The following is a 17,044-nucleotide window of genomic DNA, read 5'->3' as shown; positions in this document are numbered from 1 at the left end:
GTCGGTGCAGGCGGCGCGGGTGGGAGGAGCGAGAGCGGCACTGGCCCCCCTTGGGCCCCTGAGCCCAGGCCCTCTGCGCCGAGGGGCAGTGAGCGGGTGGGGGCTACGCGGGAGCCGGGGGCGTCCTCAGGGCCTTGGAGGCCTGGGCACAGGCAGCGGGCAGGCGTGCTGGGGACGGACCCTGGGGTAGGGGCTGGGGTCCCAGAGGGGCCACTGCGGCCCCCGGAAGGGAGGGTCTGGGCGTCGTGGTGGGCGGGCTCGCATCGGGGGCCTCTCCCGCTGTGGGTGGCAGCGGACCCCACGGTGGCTGCAGGGATGCAGCGAGGCTGAGAGGCGCCTCTGTCTGAGGGGCGGGGGGCTGGGCTGGGGTGGGGGGCTATGTCCCATAGGGAGGCAGGGCCGGGGCCTGCGGGGAGCCGGGGAGGGGAGGCAGGGGCCACCGTGCACACGGGGAGGGCGGAGGGGACAGCAGGAGGGACAGGGCGCATAGGCACAGGTGCCAGACCCGGAGGCAGCAGTCCCAGGGGTGGCCGCGGGGAGCAGGGCTGAGGGGGCACGGGGGCGGCCAGCCTGGGGCCTGGGGGCTCGGCCAGCACTAGCCCGCCTTCCCGCCCGCAGCCCAGGGGGCTAAGCCCCCTCTGTGCCCCCAGGATGGCCCTGCGGCGGCTCCCTGCCCCCATCTGCTGTCCTCCGTCCTCCCTCCCGTCCTCCCGCCCCAGGCCGCTTCCTGAGGCCTGCCCCACCGGCTCCCTCCCCGCTCTCAGCCCAGGGCCAGCCTCCCCCCTTCCCAGCTCCCCAGGGCCCAGCCGACCTGGCCCGGGAGCCCCGCCGCCCACTCCAGCCCCCCACCGGGCCGTGGGAGGAATCCTAATTACCCAGAAAGCTGCCAGGAAATAAAAAACATGCCTACATTTTTCAAAACAAGCTTATAAAAGGCCTCAGGGGCTTTATTGTTTTATTCTTGGCAGAGGAGTCAAAGCAGGAACCGAGGCCCCGCCCGCTCGGATGTGCTGTTTGCAGAGCTGGGGTGCCGTGGCCGCGGGGTCCCCCCAGGCCCGCCCCCCCCCACCTCCACCGGCCAGGGTGGCAGGGCGCGCCCTCGGGCGCCCGGCTCGGGGACCCGCAGACACACGTCACGCGCTGCCGCCGGACACTGCCCCTGACAGACCCTCCGGGACATTTCCGCTCTTTCCCGGTTTTCTCCAAGTCGGAAATGCCACCAGCGCTGTCCCTCCGCCGTCCCTCCGCGCTGCTCCTGGCCCGTGGGGGCCGCCTGGCCACGCAGGAAAACGGGGCGCCCTCTGGCCAGCCCGCACACCGCCCGCACAGCGCGTCCGTACCCCAGGGCCTCAGACAGCGTCACACGCTCGCACATGCTCACACACATACATACAGGCACCGTCATGCGCACCCTCATCACCTCCACACCCTCATACCCGTGCACACACACACACTCATCACACACGCACGCTCGCGCACCCCTGCCTGCATACACTCGTGCGCACACACTGGTACACACATACGTGGACAATCATACACGCGCACCCTCACACACATACACTCCCACACGAGCACACACGCACACGGGCCTGTGCCCCTCCCCCTGCACCCCAGGGCCCCCCCGCAGTTCCCAGGGTCACCGCAGCTCCTGCTGCGTGTGGCTTCGGGGCCTCCCCGAGGCCCACCAGCCGCTCAGCACTGAGCACGCCCTCCGCCGACTGACCGCAGGCCTCCGGCGCCCACGGGGAGCGGGGTGCAGGCAGGGCGTGGAGGCCGCAGCTGCCGGCCACCCACCCCTGCAGCCGGTTCCGTCCAGCACCCGGGCCTCACGAGGCGGCCTGTGAGCCAGTCCCACCCGGGGCGGGGACACCGGGGGCAGCCTTGTCCGGCGGGTGCCTGGACACGGAGAGGCAGCACCTGCGTGGGAGAGGCTGATGGACCCCCAGGCCCGGCTGGGGAGCCCGCGGGGAGGGGCCCGGCCACAGGCCTGCGAATCGGCACAAGCTGCCCCTCCTTCCTCCCTGCGCTGGGCTCTCCCTGGCGGGTCCCCCACGCTGGCCTCAGGTCCCCAGGGCCAGCCGGCGGGCACAGGGGGCTGCTCCAGGCCCAGCAAACACCCAGGCCACGGGCAGGGAGGTCGGGGCCAACAGCGCGCAGGTGGGGCCCCACTTGTGTTAGTCCCAGTTGGGGATTAAACCTCCGTCGCTCAGCTAGGACGTTCCGGTCATGGGGGGCCTCTGACGGGGACTCCGGGTCTCATCCTTCCTCCTCATTCCCACGTCCGCGTCGCATGTTTCATAAAGTGCTACTTGCCGCACGTAGGAAAATGAACAGTGACAGTATCTCGCAGGAAGTGGCGGCTGTCCCGGCCCGAAGGAGGAGAGGGATCCTGGTGCGGGGAGCACAGGGCCGCCCCGACGATCCCGCGCCCCAGCTCCCCGCTCTGGGTCGGGGCGCCCAACCCTCGGGCCAGCCTGCCGCTCCCCCAAGCCGCACGGGACGTGCAGATGCTCGCATCCGGCTGAAGGAAGCCCAGCGGCCGGCCAGGTGAGAGCGCCTGCCAGCCCGCCTGCTCCGCCCGGGCCGCCGCCTCCTCGCCGTGCTCCGGGCCTGCCCCGCCCTGGCAGCGAAACAAGGCCGGCTTGTTCTGCCTCCTTCCTGCACCCCTGGGCTCCAGGCCCGCGGCCCGGGCCGGGCAGGGCAGCAGAGCCGGCGGGGCAGGCCGGAGGCCTCTGCACACGCCGCCCACCTGGGCCGGACTTCAAAGCAGGAGGCGGACTCTGGTCTGTGTGCAGGAGCGCAGTGGGGGCAGCTCGGGGGTGCAGGGAGGGCAGGGCAGGCCGCTCCCACCGCAGGTGCCCCCCCCCCGCGCCTCGGCCCAGCCCACCCAAGGCAAAGGGACAAATGCGGTGCAAGTCTCGGTGGCCCCCCGGGTTACACCAGTCTCGGTGCCCCCGAGGCCCTCGTGCTGACACCCTCGGCCGCCTGCACCGCCCCTCAGCATGCACCCCGAGGAGGGTCGTTTGCAAACTCCGTCGGATGGCAGCACACGGGGTCCGTCCCCTGGCACCCGCCTCCCGGCTCCAAACCGTGCTCGGGGCCGCCCACCCGCGTCTGCCGCAGCGCCTCGGTTCGTCCTCGCTGTGTGACTATGTGAGGAGGCCACAGTCGTGCATCCGCTTGGCTGTGGCGGGCATCTGGAGTTCCTAGCTTAAGGCTGATCTTAACGATGCTGCTTATGAAAATTCTGGAATGTGGACCTGGGCACGCGCGAGTGCACGTTCGTACGGAGCGAGACCGTTGGCCGTGGGCTCCACCTGTCCTGGTGGCGGCCTCCGGGCGTGCTACCGTGGTTCTAACCTCCTCCTTTATCGACGAGGCCGAACACAGCTCGCGTTGGCCCTGCACTGGATTCCCCTCTTGTCTACACTGACCCTCTTCCTGGGGGTCTGTGGGAGCGTGTGGCACACCCAGGTCACAAGCCCTGTAAATTTCCGTCCCCGTTCTGTGCCTTCCTGCACCCTCCTGACCGGCACCTTTGGGCCAACACACGTTCCCGATTTCAGTGTAACAGGGTGTGTGTGCGGTCTCTGTTTTTTATGGTTAGACTTATTTATTTTTTTTAAAGATTTATTTATTTATTTATTTATTTATTTATTTATTTATTTATTCATAGAGGCAGAGAGAGAGAGAGAGGCAGAGACACAGGCAGAGGGAGAAGCAGGCTCCATGCAGGGAGCCCGACGTGGGATTCGATCCCGGGTCTCCAGGATCACACCCCAGGCTGCAGGCGGTGCTAAACCGCTGCGCCACGGGGGCTGCCCCTGGCTAGACTTATTTTAAAAAACCACCCCCCAAGGGACTCCCGGATGGCTCAGCGGTTGAGCGTCTACCTTCGGCTCAGGCCGTGACCCCAGGGTCCTGGGATCAAATCCTGCATCGGGCTCCCTGCAGGGAGCTGCTTCTCCCTCTGCCTGCGTCTCTGCCTCGCTCTCTCTATGGCTCCCATGAATAAATAAATAAAATCTTAAAAAAAAAAGTCACTCCCTGAAAATCAGGACTATTTCCTCCAACATTGTTACTGCTGAGTACTTTCGTCACTCACGAGCGTGGAACACGCCTGGAGCTGGGCCCTGCGTGGGGCGCAGGTGGAAGGCCCAGGACCTGTCCTAGGAAGCCAGAGCGCGGCTCCACAGCGCCCCTGCCGCCTAACGAGTGTCCTGCGTGGCGGGGGCGGGGGGGACGGGGGCTGCCGGCTCTGTGACCTCTGTGACCTCTGTGACCTCGGTGCCCTGGGAGCTCCCGTGTTTGTCACAGCACTTCCATCTGTCTTGCTCTTCGAGAGAGGGTCTCCGACATTCTTGGTGTTGCATTTTCGTGTAAGATTTGGAATCGGTTTATCGAGTTGCAGACACTCACGTACCGGTTGGGATTTTTTTTTTTTTTTGAGGCTGCGTTGAGTATACGGATGCAAGGGGGGCGCGGGCATCTTTGCAACACCGAGTCCCGCAATCCAGGAACATGTGCTTCTGTATTTGTTCAGGTTGTCCTTGGTGTTTTCTTTCTTTCTTGCATTTTTTTTTTTATGTCTTTAGTGTTTTCAGTCAAGGTTTAGAATTGATCAGAGGGCGCCCGGGCGGCTCGGGGGCTGAGCGTCTGCCTTCGGCTCCAGTCATGAATCCGGGGACCTGGGCTCCCGGCCCAGCGGGGAGCCTGCTTCTCCCTCTGCCTCTGCTGCTCCCCCATCTTGTGCTCCCTCTCTCTCTAGCTCTTCTCTCTCTGAAATTAAAAAAAAAAATTAAATCTTTAGAATTGGTTACAGAGAAGACTTGTGCATCTTTTGTTAAATTTGTTCTTAAGGACTTGGTGTTTTTATACTGTTGTAAATGGTGTCTTTATTTCTGCTTATTGCTGGCATGCAGAATCACGGTTGATTTTTTACAGTTTCTGATTTTATATGTAACAACCGAACGGAGCCTCTTATTAGTTTTACTAAATTATCTGGGGATTCTTTCCGATTTTCTACATCCACGTTCATATTGTACACAGCTCACAGCAGCTGTGTTCCTCTTCCTCCCTGCCTAATCTTTTTACTTCTTGATTCATTTTTTTTTCTTTGCCTTGCTGTGTTGGCTCAGGTCTCTGCTGCATTGTCCAGTGGAAATGGTGTTGGCAGGATCCTTATCCTATTCCCAATCTCAAAAAGAAATTTCCCTATTTCACCATCGAACACAGTGTTTGTTCTCGTTTCTGTTGAGGACACCCTTTATCAGATCCAGGGTGTTCCGTTAGATTCCCAGCATCCTGAGAGTCTTTATCACAAGTGGATGCTGACTTGTATTAAATGCCGTGTCTACACCTAGGAAGATGACCGTGTGATCTTTCTCCCTTAATCTGTTAAATTGATTGTTTAAATTAATTACATTACCTGGTTTTCTAATGTAAAGCCTAGCTGGTATGCCTAACAAAAATGCAACGTGGGGGTGCTTGGGTGGCTCAGTCGGTTAAGCACCCAACTCTTCGTTTCAGCAGGTCTTGGTCTCAGGGTCAGGAGATTGAGTCCCACAGTGGGGTCCACCCTCAGCGTGGCGCTCTGCCCCTCCCCCCATTCGTGCTCGCACGCTCTCTCTCTCTCTCTCTCATTCTGTCTCTAAAATAAGTAAATAAATCTTCAAAAAAATGCAGCTTGGTAGTGATGAACTGTTTAGCCTATTTATGTATTGCTGGGTTCAGTTTGCCAATTTATTGAAGATTTTGGCAACTTGCTGCGTCAGTGAGACTGGCCTGCTGTTGGTGCACGTACGGGCCTTGTTGACTTGGGAACCGCGGTGGTGCCAGTCTCATGAAATGGACTCTTGCAGCCAGAAGGGCTGAAGTATTTCTGGAGTTGTTCCTCGCATGTTTGCTGGAACTCACTGGAAGTGCCATCTGGAGCTAGAGTGTCCCTGGGGGAGTTGGTGCCGGTTCAGTGTCCTTGATAATTATGTAAAAAATAGATTCTCTAACTCTCCTCACGTTTGGCAAATTGTGTTTTCCTAGGAAAATTTCCATTTTATGTACAATTTCAAGGTTGTTACCATGAAACTGTGGAAGTCGGGGATTGGCTGTACCCTCGTCACTGACTCATGTTAGCCTGTTATGGATTTGGGGGTGCTGGCCGGAGACCCCAGCCATCTGCACGGGTTCCCCTCGCTCCCCACGTCCCCCGGGGCTGCAGAGGGCACCCACCCCCCGCGTGGGCTTGTGTCATGGCCAAGAAACACGGAGCGTGGGGAAGCCTGCCCTCTGTCCGCAGGGACACAGCACTGCATCTCCCGAGGCTGATCTCTGCAAACACCGCCCCGAGATGTGGCCCAGGAAAGCAGACAGAGGCCCGCCTTCTTGGCACGGCCCGCGAACACACAGGGCCCTCAGGACCCGAGGCAGATCACTCCGACTTGTGGGACCACGGAGGCCAGGACCATCCGTGCCATTCGCCTCCCGGCGCACCTAAGACTCCCAGCAGCAATGTGAGGTCCTGCGGTGTAGACCTCGGCCTTGCCCCCAAGCTGCAGGCGCAGCCCGCTGTGCACTGGTTCCAGGGAGGCCAGGGGGACTCACTTCAGCAGGACGCCGCCGAAGGCCAGGCTATTGTCCATCGTGACCCACACGAGGCGGCCAGACTGCCCTGCTAATCCCTGACGCCACCACGGACAGTTACAGAGACAGCAAATGGGCCAAACGGGTGACTCCCATTAGGGTTTCACCAGGAAGCTTCCGGGTCTCAGCCGCCTCGCCCTCTGATAGACCCCCCCGCCCTCACCCCCGTGGACAGTCGAGGCTCAGCCCCCGCCCCTGTGCAGACATACGACCCAAGGGGCACAGGCCACTTGAGATCTGGCGCTAACTGGACTTGGATCTCTGCCGCATGGGTCTGGTTGAGGTCTGTGGGCCGAGCCCCAGAGCGTCTGCAGCCGCGCGCCCCCCAGAGAACGTACCCCAGGGCCAAGCGTGAACCTGCATCTGAAACGAGGCTGTGCCATCTGTGTGTTTACACGTGACGGGCAGGGGTCCACGTTTTGTGTCAGGCACAGCAGAGCCACTCGTGACAGGCCGCGTCCCAGGAGCTTTTTCATTTTCTAGTGCCCGACAGGGACGCAAGCCCAGCGCAGGGCGGGTTGGCAGGCACAGGTGCTGCCTGACGCAGGGAGCCCACGGGGGCCTTGCCAGGTGCTGATCTGGGGGTGAAGCACCATCACGCTTCCCGACGCCCAGACCCCCAGGTGGTCCCTGCCCGGCACCAGGGAGTGTCCCCCTCCACGGTGTGCCCATCCCTACCGCTCACCCCCTTGCCCTGCCCACACACAGACCTTCCACTGGCAGGGTTCAGGAGCAAAAGCGGCAGAGACACTCGAGTAAAATTATACGCACCCATTACGCCCCCCCTGGGGCCCCGTGCACCACCGGAGAGGACGGTGAGCAGCACCCTCAACCAACCGACCTGTGTCCCCATGACTTAGGAGCATGTTGGTCCAACAAGAAAGTCCAGGTGGCTGAGCCGGAGTATAGCTCGAGCCCTGAGGCCCCTTTGGTCGAGCTGCACCTGCTAGACGCACCCACTGGGGCTGGCCTGTGTGGGGTCAGGGGAGACGGAGGCGCACCAGCGTGCCCACGAGCGGCGAAACAGGCCTACACGAGCCCTTCTCAGTCCCCTCCTTCCGTCCTGGCCGTCCCCCAGGGCAGCCGAGGGGAGGCGGGGCCCGGCCGGGGATTCAGTGAGCACACGGCCTGGCCCAGGTGTGCAGGGGTGCGCAGGCCAGGGCCACCAGGCGGCAGAGGCAGTGGTCTCTGGGGTGGAGTCTGGGGAGGCTGCCCCAAGGTGATGCCAGCTGCCCCTGGGTGGCGGGGAGCGTGGGACGGCCGCTGGGCACTCGTGCTGTGCGGTGGCCTGCGACACAGAGGGTGTGTCCCTGTCAGGGAAGTCCCTGTAGCGCTAGGGCCCGAGCAGGCGGTCAAGGCGGCGTCATCACCTGGAAGGGTGAGACCCCCCGCGGGGCCAGGGAGGGGTCAGCGGTCCTTCCCAGCAAGGCGGAGAGTGGGCGGCTTCCATGGGAGACCAGCCGCGCGGCCTGGGGCTTCCAGCACCGCCACAGCGAGGCCTGTCCTTTCGCCGGGTCCTGGCGGTGGCCTGTCCCCGTGCGTCCCATCAGGAAGGCCCGCCCCTGTGGCCCCCGAGTGACCCAGACTGTACCCCGGCGGTGTGTGTCCACGCTGGCCGGCCCCAAGCGTGGGTGGCGGTAGGCGGGGGTCCCTGGGGCGCCCAGCTCCCCTGCTCCCCCAGGCCCGGCTCCAACCCGGCTGGGCCGCAGCGGGCACGGGACCCCGGCCCAGGGTCTGCGGCCGGGCTGCGAGCTTGGCATGTGGCTTGGATGTTTAAAGGGCTGTGGAAACGAAAGCAAAGGAGCAGAGTGCATGACCGAGACGGCGGGTGGTCCCCCGGCCCCTCTGCAGCACGTCCCCAGGCCTGACCGCCCTTCCCCCGACGCCCTAGCGTCTGTGCCCCCCGCCACCCCAGATGTGCGCAGTGGGCCGGAGTCCCACCCGCCCCTGCCGGCTCCGGGCCCCCTGGACTCGCTGGGCGGCGGCTCCGGGCCTCCGGCGGTCCCCACGAGAGTGGGGGCGGGGTCGCGGGGCCCTGAAAGGACGCGGACCCCCCCATGCTGGGTCCCTGCAGCCCCCGACCCCCGGCGGCCCGTGGGAGCCCCCGCGCAGCCCCGAGGTCCGGGGCCTGCCTCCCCGCACTCCGCGGCCGCCGCTCGCAGCTCACGCTTCGCTCTTACGACCCGAAGGCTTCTCACACCCTCGGCGTCGTGCACTCGGCCCGTCTCCTGCCCGGGGTCACCGTCCGCGCTGGCCCTGGCCTGACCTAGGCGGCCACCGGCCCGCTGCTTTCTGGGACTCCCTGCGACGATCGTGGCCCACAAGCGCAGCCGCTCAGCGGGTCGGGCTGCTTTGGCCTGAGGAAATGTTTTCAAAGCTCATTCACATTGTGGCCCGGATCCGAATTCCATTCCTTTTTGGTTTTATAAATAGATTCACTTATTCATGAGAGACACAGAGAGAGGCAGAGACACAGGCAGAGGGAGAAGCAGGCTCCCCGCGGGGAGCCTGATGGGGGACTCGATCCCAGGACCCGGGGTCACGCCCTGAGCTGAAGGGAGAAGTGCAACCGCGGAGCCACCCAGGCGTCCCTCCATTCCTTTTTATGGCAGAACAATATTCCGTTTTTCCGCGCATTGGTAGGTAGACACACGGGTTGGCTCCACTCAGGCTACTGTAACGCTGTGCACGTTTCTGCACAGACGTGTTTTCAGTTCCCTTGGGTAGACGTGGGTATACCCCTCGCACGGAATGGCTGATGCACAGAGTTATACTATGTTTAACCATCTGAGGAACTGCCAGACTTTTCCAAAGTGGCTGCACTATGTTGCATCCCACCGACAGTCTCCGAGGGCTCTGGTTTCTTTACACCCTCTCCAACACCTGTGACTGGCTACCTGTTTTCACGCCAGCCATCCTAGTGGGTGTGACACGGCGTCTGGCTGTGGCTTTGATCTGCATTGCCCTGACGGTTAATGAGGCTGAGCATCTTTGCGTGTCATTTGTGTATCTTCTTTGAAGAAAAGCCTATTCACTATTCAGGGCCTTTGCCCATTTCCTATTGGGTTGTCTTTTTTTTTTTTAAGACTTCATTTTTTTTTTCCAGAAGAGTTTTTGAGTTCACAGCAAATCGATAGGAAAATACAGAGATTCCCCATATATCTTCTGTGCCGCCACATGCACAGCCTCCCCATTATCACAGTGGTACCTTTGTCACAATCAACGAGTTTATATTAACATATCATCATTGCCCAAAACCCATGGTTCACATTACGGCTCACTCTCGGTGGTGTGCCCTCTCTGGGTCTGGACAGGTGTGCAATGACTTGGACCCGTCCATATGGTATCATACGAAGATTTTCACTGCCCTAAACATCCTCCATGCTTCACCTGTTCATCCCTCCCACCCCCACTCCCGCCTCACTCCTGGCAACCACTGATCTTTGCACTGTCTCCATAGTGTTGCCTTTTCCAGAACATCATAGAGTTGGCATCACACAATGTATAGACCTTTCAGAATGGCTTCCAGTTTTTCCATTTCTTTTCACGACTTGAAAGCTCATTTCGTTTTAACACTGACTAATATTCCATCGTCTGGAAGGACCACAGTTTACCCATTCACCCACTGAAGGACACCTTGCTTATCTCCAAGTTTGGGCAATCGTGAATGACGTTGCTATAAGCATCAGTGTGGCACGCTTCTCTATGGACATGTGTTTTCAACTCCTTTAGTTAAATACCAAGAAGTGCAATTGCTGGATCCTAGAAGAGTATGTTTTATTTTGTGAGAAACTGTCAAACTGTCTTCCAAGGTGGCTGTGCCATTTTGAATTCTCACCAGCCGTGAATGAGAGTTCCTGTTGTTCCACATCTCAGCCACATTTGATAGTGTCAGTGTTCTGGATTTTGGCCATTCTAATAGATGTATAGTGGTATCTCATTTTAAAATTTGAATTTCCCGGGGCAGTTGGATGGCTCACTGGTTGAGTGTCTGCCTTTGGCTCAGGTCATGATCCCAGGGTCCTGGGATCAAGTCCCACATCGGGCTCCCCGCAGGGAGCTGCTTCTCCTTCTGCCTGTGTCTCTGCCTCCCTCTGTGTGTCTCTCATGAGTAAGTAAATAAAATATTTAAAATATATATATAAAATAAATTTGAATTTCCCTGGTAACCTATGATGTGGAGCATCTCTTCATGTGCTTATTTGACATCTGTATATATGAGGTGTCTGCTAAGGTCTTTGGCCCATATTTTGATCAGGTTGTTTTGTTGTTATCATTGAGTTTTAAGAGTTCTTTGCATATTTTGGGACAATAATCTTTATCAGATATGCCCTTTGCAGATATTTTCTCACCCCATAAGTCCATTTTGTGACTTGTCTTCTCTCTCTTTTTTTTTAAGATTTTATTTATTTATTCATGATAGTCACAGAGAGAGAGAGGCAGAGACACAGGCAGAGGGAGAAGCAGGCTCCATGCAGGGAGCCCGACGTGGGACTCAATCCCAGGTCTCCAGGATCACGCCCTGGGCCAAAGGCAGGCGCTAAACTGCTGCGCCACCCAGGGATCCCTTGTCTTCTCAATCTCTTAGATACTATCTTTCACAGAGCAGAAGTTTTTAATTTCGGCGAAGCCCAGTTAATCAGTTATTTCTTTCATGGATCATGCCTGTGGTGTTATATCGAAAAGTCTTCACCGGGGGATCCCTGGGTGGCTCAGCGGTTTGGCGCCTGCCTTTGGCCCAGGGCGCAATCCTGGAGTCCGAGGATGGAGTCCCACGTCAGCCTCCCCAGCATGGAGCCTGCTTCTCCCTCTGCCTGTGTCTCTGCCTCTCTCTCTCTCTCTCTCTCTCTCTCTCTCTCTCTATGTCTATCATGAATAAATGAATAAAATCTTTAAAAAAATAAAAAGTCTTCACCAAACTCAAGGTCATTTAGATTTCTCTTATGTAAACTTGTGAGAGTTTTAAGGCTTTGTGCTTTGAATTTAGGCCTATGATCTATTTTGAGTTAAATTTTGTGAGGAAAAAAATAAATAAATAAATAAATAAATTTTGTGAGGAGAGTAAGGTCTGTGATCCACTGTGTGTGTGTGTGTGTGTGTGTGTGTGTAGATGCCCAGTTGTGGCAGTATCATTTGTTGAGAAGATTTGCTTTGCTCCATTGTACGGCCTTTGTTCCTTTGTCAAAGACCAGTTGACTGTATTTTTTTTTAAGATTTTATTTATCCATGAGAGACTCAGAGAGAGGCAGAGACACAGGCAGAGGGAGAAGCAGGCTCCATGCAGGGAGCCCGATGCGGCACTCGATCCCAGGATCCTGGGGTCACGACCTGAGCAAAAGGCACACGCTCAACCGGTGAGCCCCCAGGTGTCCCCGGTTGACTATATTGATGGGGGTCCACTCCTGGGCTCCCTGTTCCCTTCCATTGGCCTATTCGTCTCTTCGATCACCAGTGCCACACTGTCTTGATTACTGTAGCTTTATACTGAGTCCTGAAGTCAGGTAGTAGAAGTCCTCTAATGTTGTTCTCCTTCGATACCGTGTTGGCTCTTCTGGGCCTTTTGCCTCTCCAGGTAAACTTCAGAATCATTTGGTTGATTTCCACAAGACCTTTGCGGGTATTTTGATTGAGATTGCGCTGAATAAATAGACCAAGTAGAACTGACATTTGGACACATCGAGTCTTCTTATCCACAGCCATGAAATAGCTCTCCATTTATTTAGTCTTTCTCAGGTCTTTTTCATCGGAGTTTTGTATAGATTTTTGTACAGATTCCATTAAGTATATAGCTAAGTATTTCATTTTGGGGAGTACTACCATCAACAGATTTGTTTTTTATTTCAAATGCTCCTTGTTTGCTGCTCCTATGTAAGAAATTGATTTTTATGAGTCAGTTGAGAATAACGTCACCTTAATAACATTACCAGTGTTATGGTATCTGGTTCGTGAGTATGAGCTATTTTTCCATTTATTTAGGTCTTAATTTCTTTCAACGATATTTTGTAGTTTTGTTGTTGTTGTTGTTTTTTAAGATTTTATTTATTTACTTACTTGAAAGAGAGAGAGCACAAGCATAGGGAAGAGGGAGAAGCAGGCTCCCGGCTGAGCTGAACCTAATGCAGCGCTTCATCATCATGACCTGACCTGAAGGCAGACACGTAACTGGCTGAGCCACCCCAACACCCTTATTTTGTAGTTTTTAGTGTACAAGTCTTGTGCCTCCTTGGTTAAATTCATGCATAAGTATTTTATTCACTTCGGATGCCACTACAAATGGAATTGTTTTCTCAATTTCATTTTGGGTCATTCATGGTACCGTATAGAAATACGATTAATACTTCTATATTTATCTTGTGTTCTGTAACCTGCTGAAATCACTGATCGCTTCAAATAGTTCTTTTGGTGGATTCCTTGGTATTTTCTATTTAATAGGTCATATCATCTGAAACAGAGGCAGCTTCGCTTCCTTTCCAGAATGGATGTCATTTAATTTTCTTGGGACTCCTTTCTTTCTGTTGCGTAAACGTCACCAAGTTTTCGCCCCACGGCCCTCTGAGCCTTCAGCCACCTCTGCACCTGGCACCACCTTCCCCTAAAGAACCGGGGACCTGTAACCAACAGGGCTGTAAAAGTTTGAGTCCTTCCCCTCTCTCAAGTTCCCTGCCACACTTGGCTTTTTTCTTAAAGCAGCTGAAGTCGGGATGGAAGAGGAAGCAAGGATACAAGGACACAGCAGAAGTAACTGCACCAATAAGCAAGGCTTTGCATTTGCCACTCACCCAGCTCAACCAAATGGACTTTCAGTGTTTCTGGTCCCCTCAAAACTAAATCCTCAAAAAACAAAACAAAACAAAACAACCCCCCCCCCCCCAAAAAAAAAAACTCTGAATTTTCATTGCTGGAATCATTGATTTATTTCAGCTTTGGGAATCTTTTGACTCAGGCATCAGGGCCCTTCTGCTTTTTCACCGGGGCCCTAGAGAGCTGCTGCCCATAGTCATGCTAACAACAACCACAGCTATGATCAGATGGTTTGTTTCAAGCCTACGTCTCACTGTTCATCTTCTATTAATAGTAAAACAGTGGGCACCTTCACTTCCCACCCCCTACTCACCCAACACCCCACTTGTGGAGGACATCATCTGCCAGGATCCTGGGGAGTCTTCTCAGTTTCCTCCGACCCAGTCCATGGAAACCCTTGTCCTTCCTCTTCCAGAACATCATTACTCTGCTATGCTAATATCCCTTCCTCCTTTATTTTTGGTAAGCTGCGTTTTTCTATAAATTTTTCCATTTTGTCTAAAATTTTGAATTTATGGGGCAGCCCCGGTGGCGCAGCGGTTTAGCGCCGCCTGCAGCCCAGAGCGTGATCCTGGAGACCCTGGATCGGGTCCCGTGTCGGGCTCTCTGTATGATGCCTGCTTCTCCCTCTGCCTGTGTCTCTGCCTCTCTCTCTGTCTCTATGAATAAATAAATAAAATCTTTTTTAAAAAAATAAAATAAAATTTTGAATTTACGGTTATTATAAAGGCACTTATAATATCCTCTTATCTTTTTTGACAGTGTCAGAGTATGAAGTTATATTTTCTTTCTCAGTCCTGATATTGGAAACTGATACCTTCTCTTACTAACTTAACCAATTCCACCAGAAGTTTATCTATTTTACTAGCAGGTTAAACAAGTCAAGTTTTGGGTTTAGTTTGTCTTTTTCAGTGTTTGTTTTCTAGTTCATTAACTTGTGCTCTTAATTTTTTATTTTTTTCTTCCCCTGTTCTTTCTTTTTTCCTTTTCAGTTTATTTACTGTATGTGGATTATTTACTAATTTTTGGTTTATTCACTAAGTATACATCCTAAGACAAGCACACAGGGTTTACAAATTCCCATTTAAGTTCTGCTTATACCATACCCTCACAAGTTTTTGCTAAATAGCACTTGTCTTTCAGTCCAAAGTTACTTATATTTCTTAATTTCTATAAACATAGAAATCTCCTACCTTTTGAGGGTGAACATGTTTAGTATAATTGCACTGTGGCCAGAGAACAAACTCTATATTTTTTGCAATCATTTGAAATTTGTTGACACTTGCTAAGTGGTCAGCATATGGTAAATTTTTAAAATAATATTCTATTTGTGTTATCTATTAGGTCACTCATTATTTGCATTGCTCAACTTTTCTGTATTCTGACAGATTATTTTGTCTGCCTAATCTATTTTACTAGAAAAGGTATGTTAAAATGTTCCATTATGATTATGAATTGACCTATTTCCTTTTGTCAGTGTTTCACTTATATATGTTGAAACCTTAATAGATATATAAAAATGCAAAATTGTTTATTATTTATTATTAAACAGTTATGAAGTGGTCCTCTTTGTCTCTAGCTATACTTTTTGGCTTATGATCTATTTTGCTTGATAATAATACAACTATAAGCTATAGGCTTCCTTTGGTTGGCATTTGGATAGTATATATTTCAACTGGAACATCTAATTCATTTTCAGTTAATCCATTATTGATGGAGTTTGTTTCAATCTACCACCTTCTCTCTTTGTTCCACGTGCTTTATATTTCCTTCTCTCCCCTTTTTTGACATCTTATATGTCAAGTATTCTATTCATCCACTCACATCCTCTATCAGTTAGAACTATATACACTGTTTCTATTCTTTTGGTGACTATCCTAGGTAGTACAATATTCACTAATAAGTTAACTAATGCCTTCATCCTTTTCCTGGAAACTACAATGAGTTTGAAACACTTTAATACTCTCCCAATTTATAGGCTATTATCAGGAATTTTAATTCCAGAGATTTTTTATACAATTACACAAAGTTTTATTTATATTATTCCCTTATAGAGTCAATGTTCATTTAGATTTATTCTCATAACTTCTGTTTTAATCTGCCATCGACTGGGTGGTTTAAACAACAAACATTTATTTCTCACAGTTCTGAAGGCTGGGAAATCCAAGATCAAGTTGCTGGCAGATTTAGTGTCTGGTGAAGAACCACTTCCTGGTTAATAGCCATCTCTATGCTGTGTCCTCACACATCAGAAGGACAGAGAGAGCTCTCTGGGCTCTTTTGTAATCTCCTCCATGGGGGCTCCACCCTCATGACCTAATCTCCTCCCACAGGTCCCACTTCCTAATGACATCACAGTGGAGGTCAGATTTCAACATAAGAATTTTGGGGAGACACAGACATTGAGTCAATAGCACCTTCTTTGCCCCGTTTTCCTTCTTGCATCTCTGACTTTAAGTTTCCCTTTGACTTGAATTTCTTTCATATGTGTCTGCTATTTAGTTACTATTTACTTATCATTTATCTGAATTATCTTTATTTTGCCTCCAGTAATAAAAGATACTTCATCTCAGTATAAGGTTGTGTTAGCAGTTATTTTCTTAAGATCAGCATATTAAAGAGATGACCTCACTGTTTTCTAGTTCCCATCACTGCTCGTGAGAAATCCAGTCACTTCACTTGTAAGGCCCCTGATGGTAATTTATATGTTTTCTCCTTTTACAATTGTCTCCTTGTCATTGTTCTTTTTGTTGTTGTTGTTGTTTTGTTTTTGTTTTTGTTTTTTTTTTAAATTTTTTTTTTTTTTTTTTTTTTTTATTTATGATACTCACAGAGAGAGAGAGACAGGCAGAGGGAGAAGCAGGCTCCATGCCCCGGGAGCCTGACGTGGGATTCGATCCCGGGTCTCCAGGATCGCGCCCTGGGCCAAAGGCAGGCGCTAAACCGCTGCGCCACCCAGGGATCCCTTGTTTTTGTTTTTATTTCCAACAGTCATTTGTTGTTTTATTTTTCCAGCTAGGGAATCACTGGGACTGTTGAACATGTAGCCTAGTGTCTTTCATCAGTTCTAGAAATTCTCAGTCATTGCCTCTGTAGCTCCTTACCCTCTGGTAAGCCAAACCATACATTTATTTGACCATCCTACTGCTTCATGTAAGTCTTATTTTTTCTTCTCTACTCTCCATCTTTCTGCCTCTGCTCTAAATTCCAGACAGTTTCTTCTGACCTCTCTTCCAGTTCACTAATTCTTTCTTCAGTTGCTTCAAATCTGCTCTTAAATCTACTTAGTTCTTTTTTTCTAAAGATAGATTTATTTATTTATTTATTTATTTATTTATTTATTTATTTATTTTTATTTATTCATGAGAGACACAGAGAGAGAGAGGCAGAGACACAGGCAGAGGGAGAAGCAGGCTCCATGCAGGGAGCTCAATGTGGGACATGATCCCAGGACTCCAGGATCATGCCCTGGGCCAAAAGCAGGTGCTAAACCACTGAGCCACTTGGGGATCCCTATTTAGTTCTTAATTTGCTGTTAGTTTAAGTGCTAGAATTTCTATCTAGTTCTTTAAAATGTTTTTTTACAAGATAATTTCCATCCCTG

General features: G+C 52.9%; 2 protein-coding genes across 12 annotated transcripts in view; one reads left to right on the top strand and one right to left on the bottom strand.

Annotated features, from left to right (window-relative positions):
- MTERF4 (mitochondrial transcription termination factor 4) overlaps window positions 1–17,044 on the bottom strand; it is a 102,284-nt gene that overhangs the window by 18,470 nt on the left and 66,770 nt on the right. The window contains exon 5 of one of the 2 annotated variants that reach the window (XM_072718943.1): window positions 883–4,779. The exons of the other annotated variant lie outside the window; for it this stretch is intronic. Within the exon in view, the coding sequence (XP_072575044.1) occupies window positions 4,673–4,779 (107 nt within the window). The 3' untranslated portion in view covers window positions 883–4,672. Of the gene's footprint in view, window positions 1–882; window positions 4,780–17,044 lie in introns of those variants that run through there. 2 annotated transcript variants of the gene reach the window in all.
- SNED1 (sushi, nidogen and EGF like domains 1) overlaps window positions 1–17,044 on the top strand; it is an 81,738-nt gene that overhangs the window by 4,289 nt on the left and 60,405 nt on the right. The window lies entirely within an intron of this gene.

The sequence above is a fragment of the Vulpes vulpes genome, chromosome 9 (assembly GCF_048418805.1).
Source record: "Vulpes vulpes isolate BD-2025 chromosome 9, VulVul3, whole genome shotgun sequence".
NCBI classification, from domain to species: Eukaryota; Metazoa; Chordata; class Mammalia; order Carnivora; family Canidae; genus Vulpes; species Vulpes vulpes.
Note: the sequence above shows the minus strand (reverse complement) of the source record. Positions and strands in the feature narration are given on the sequence as shown.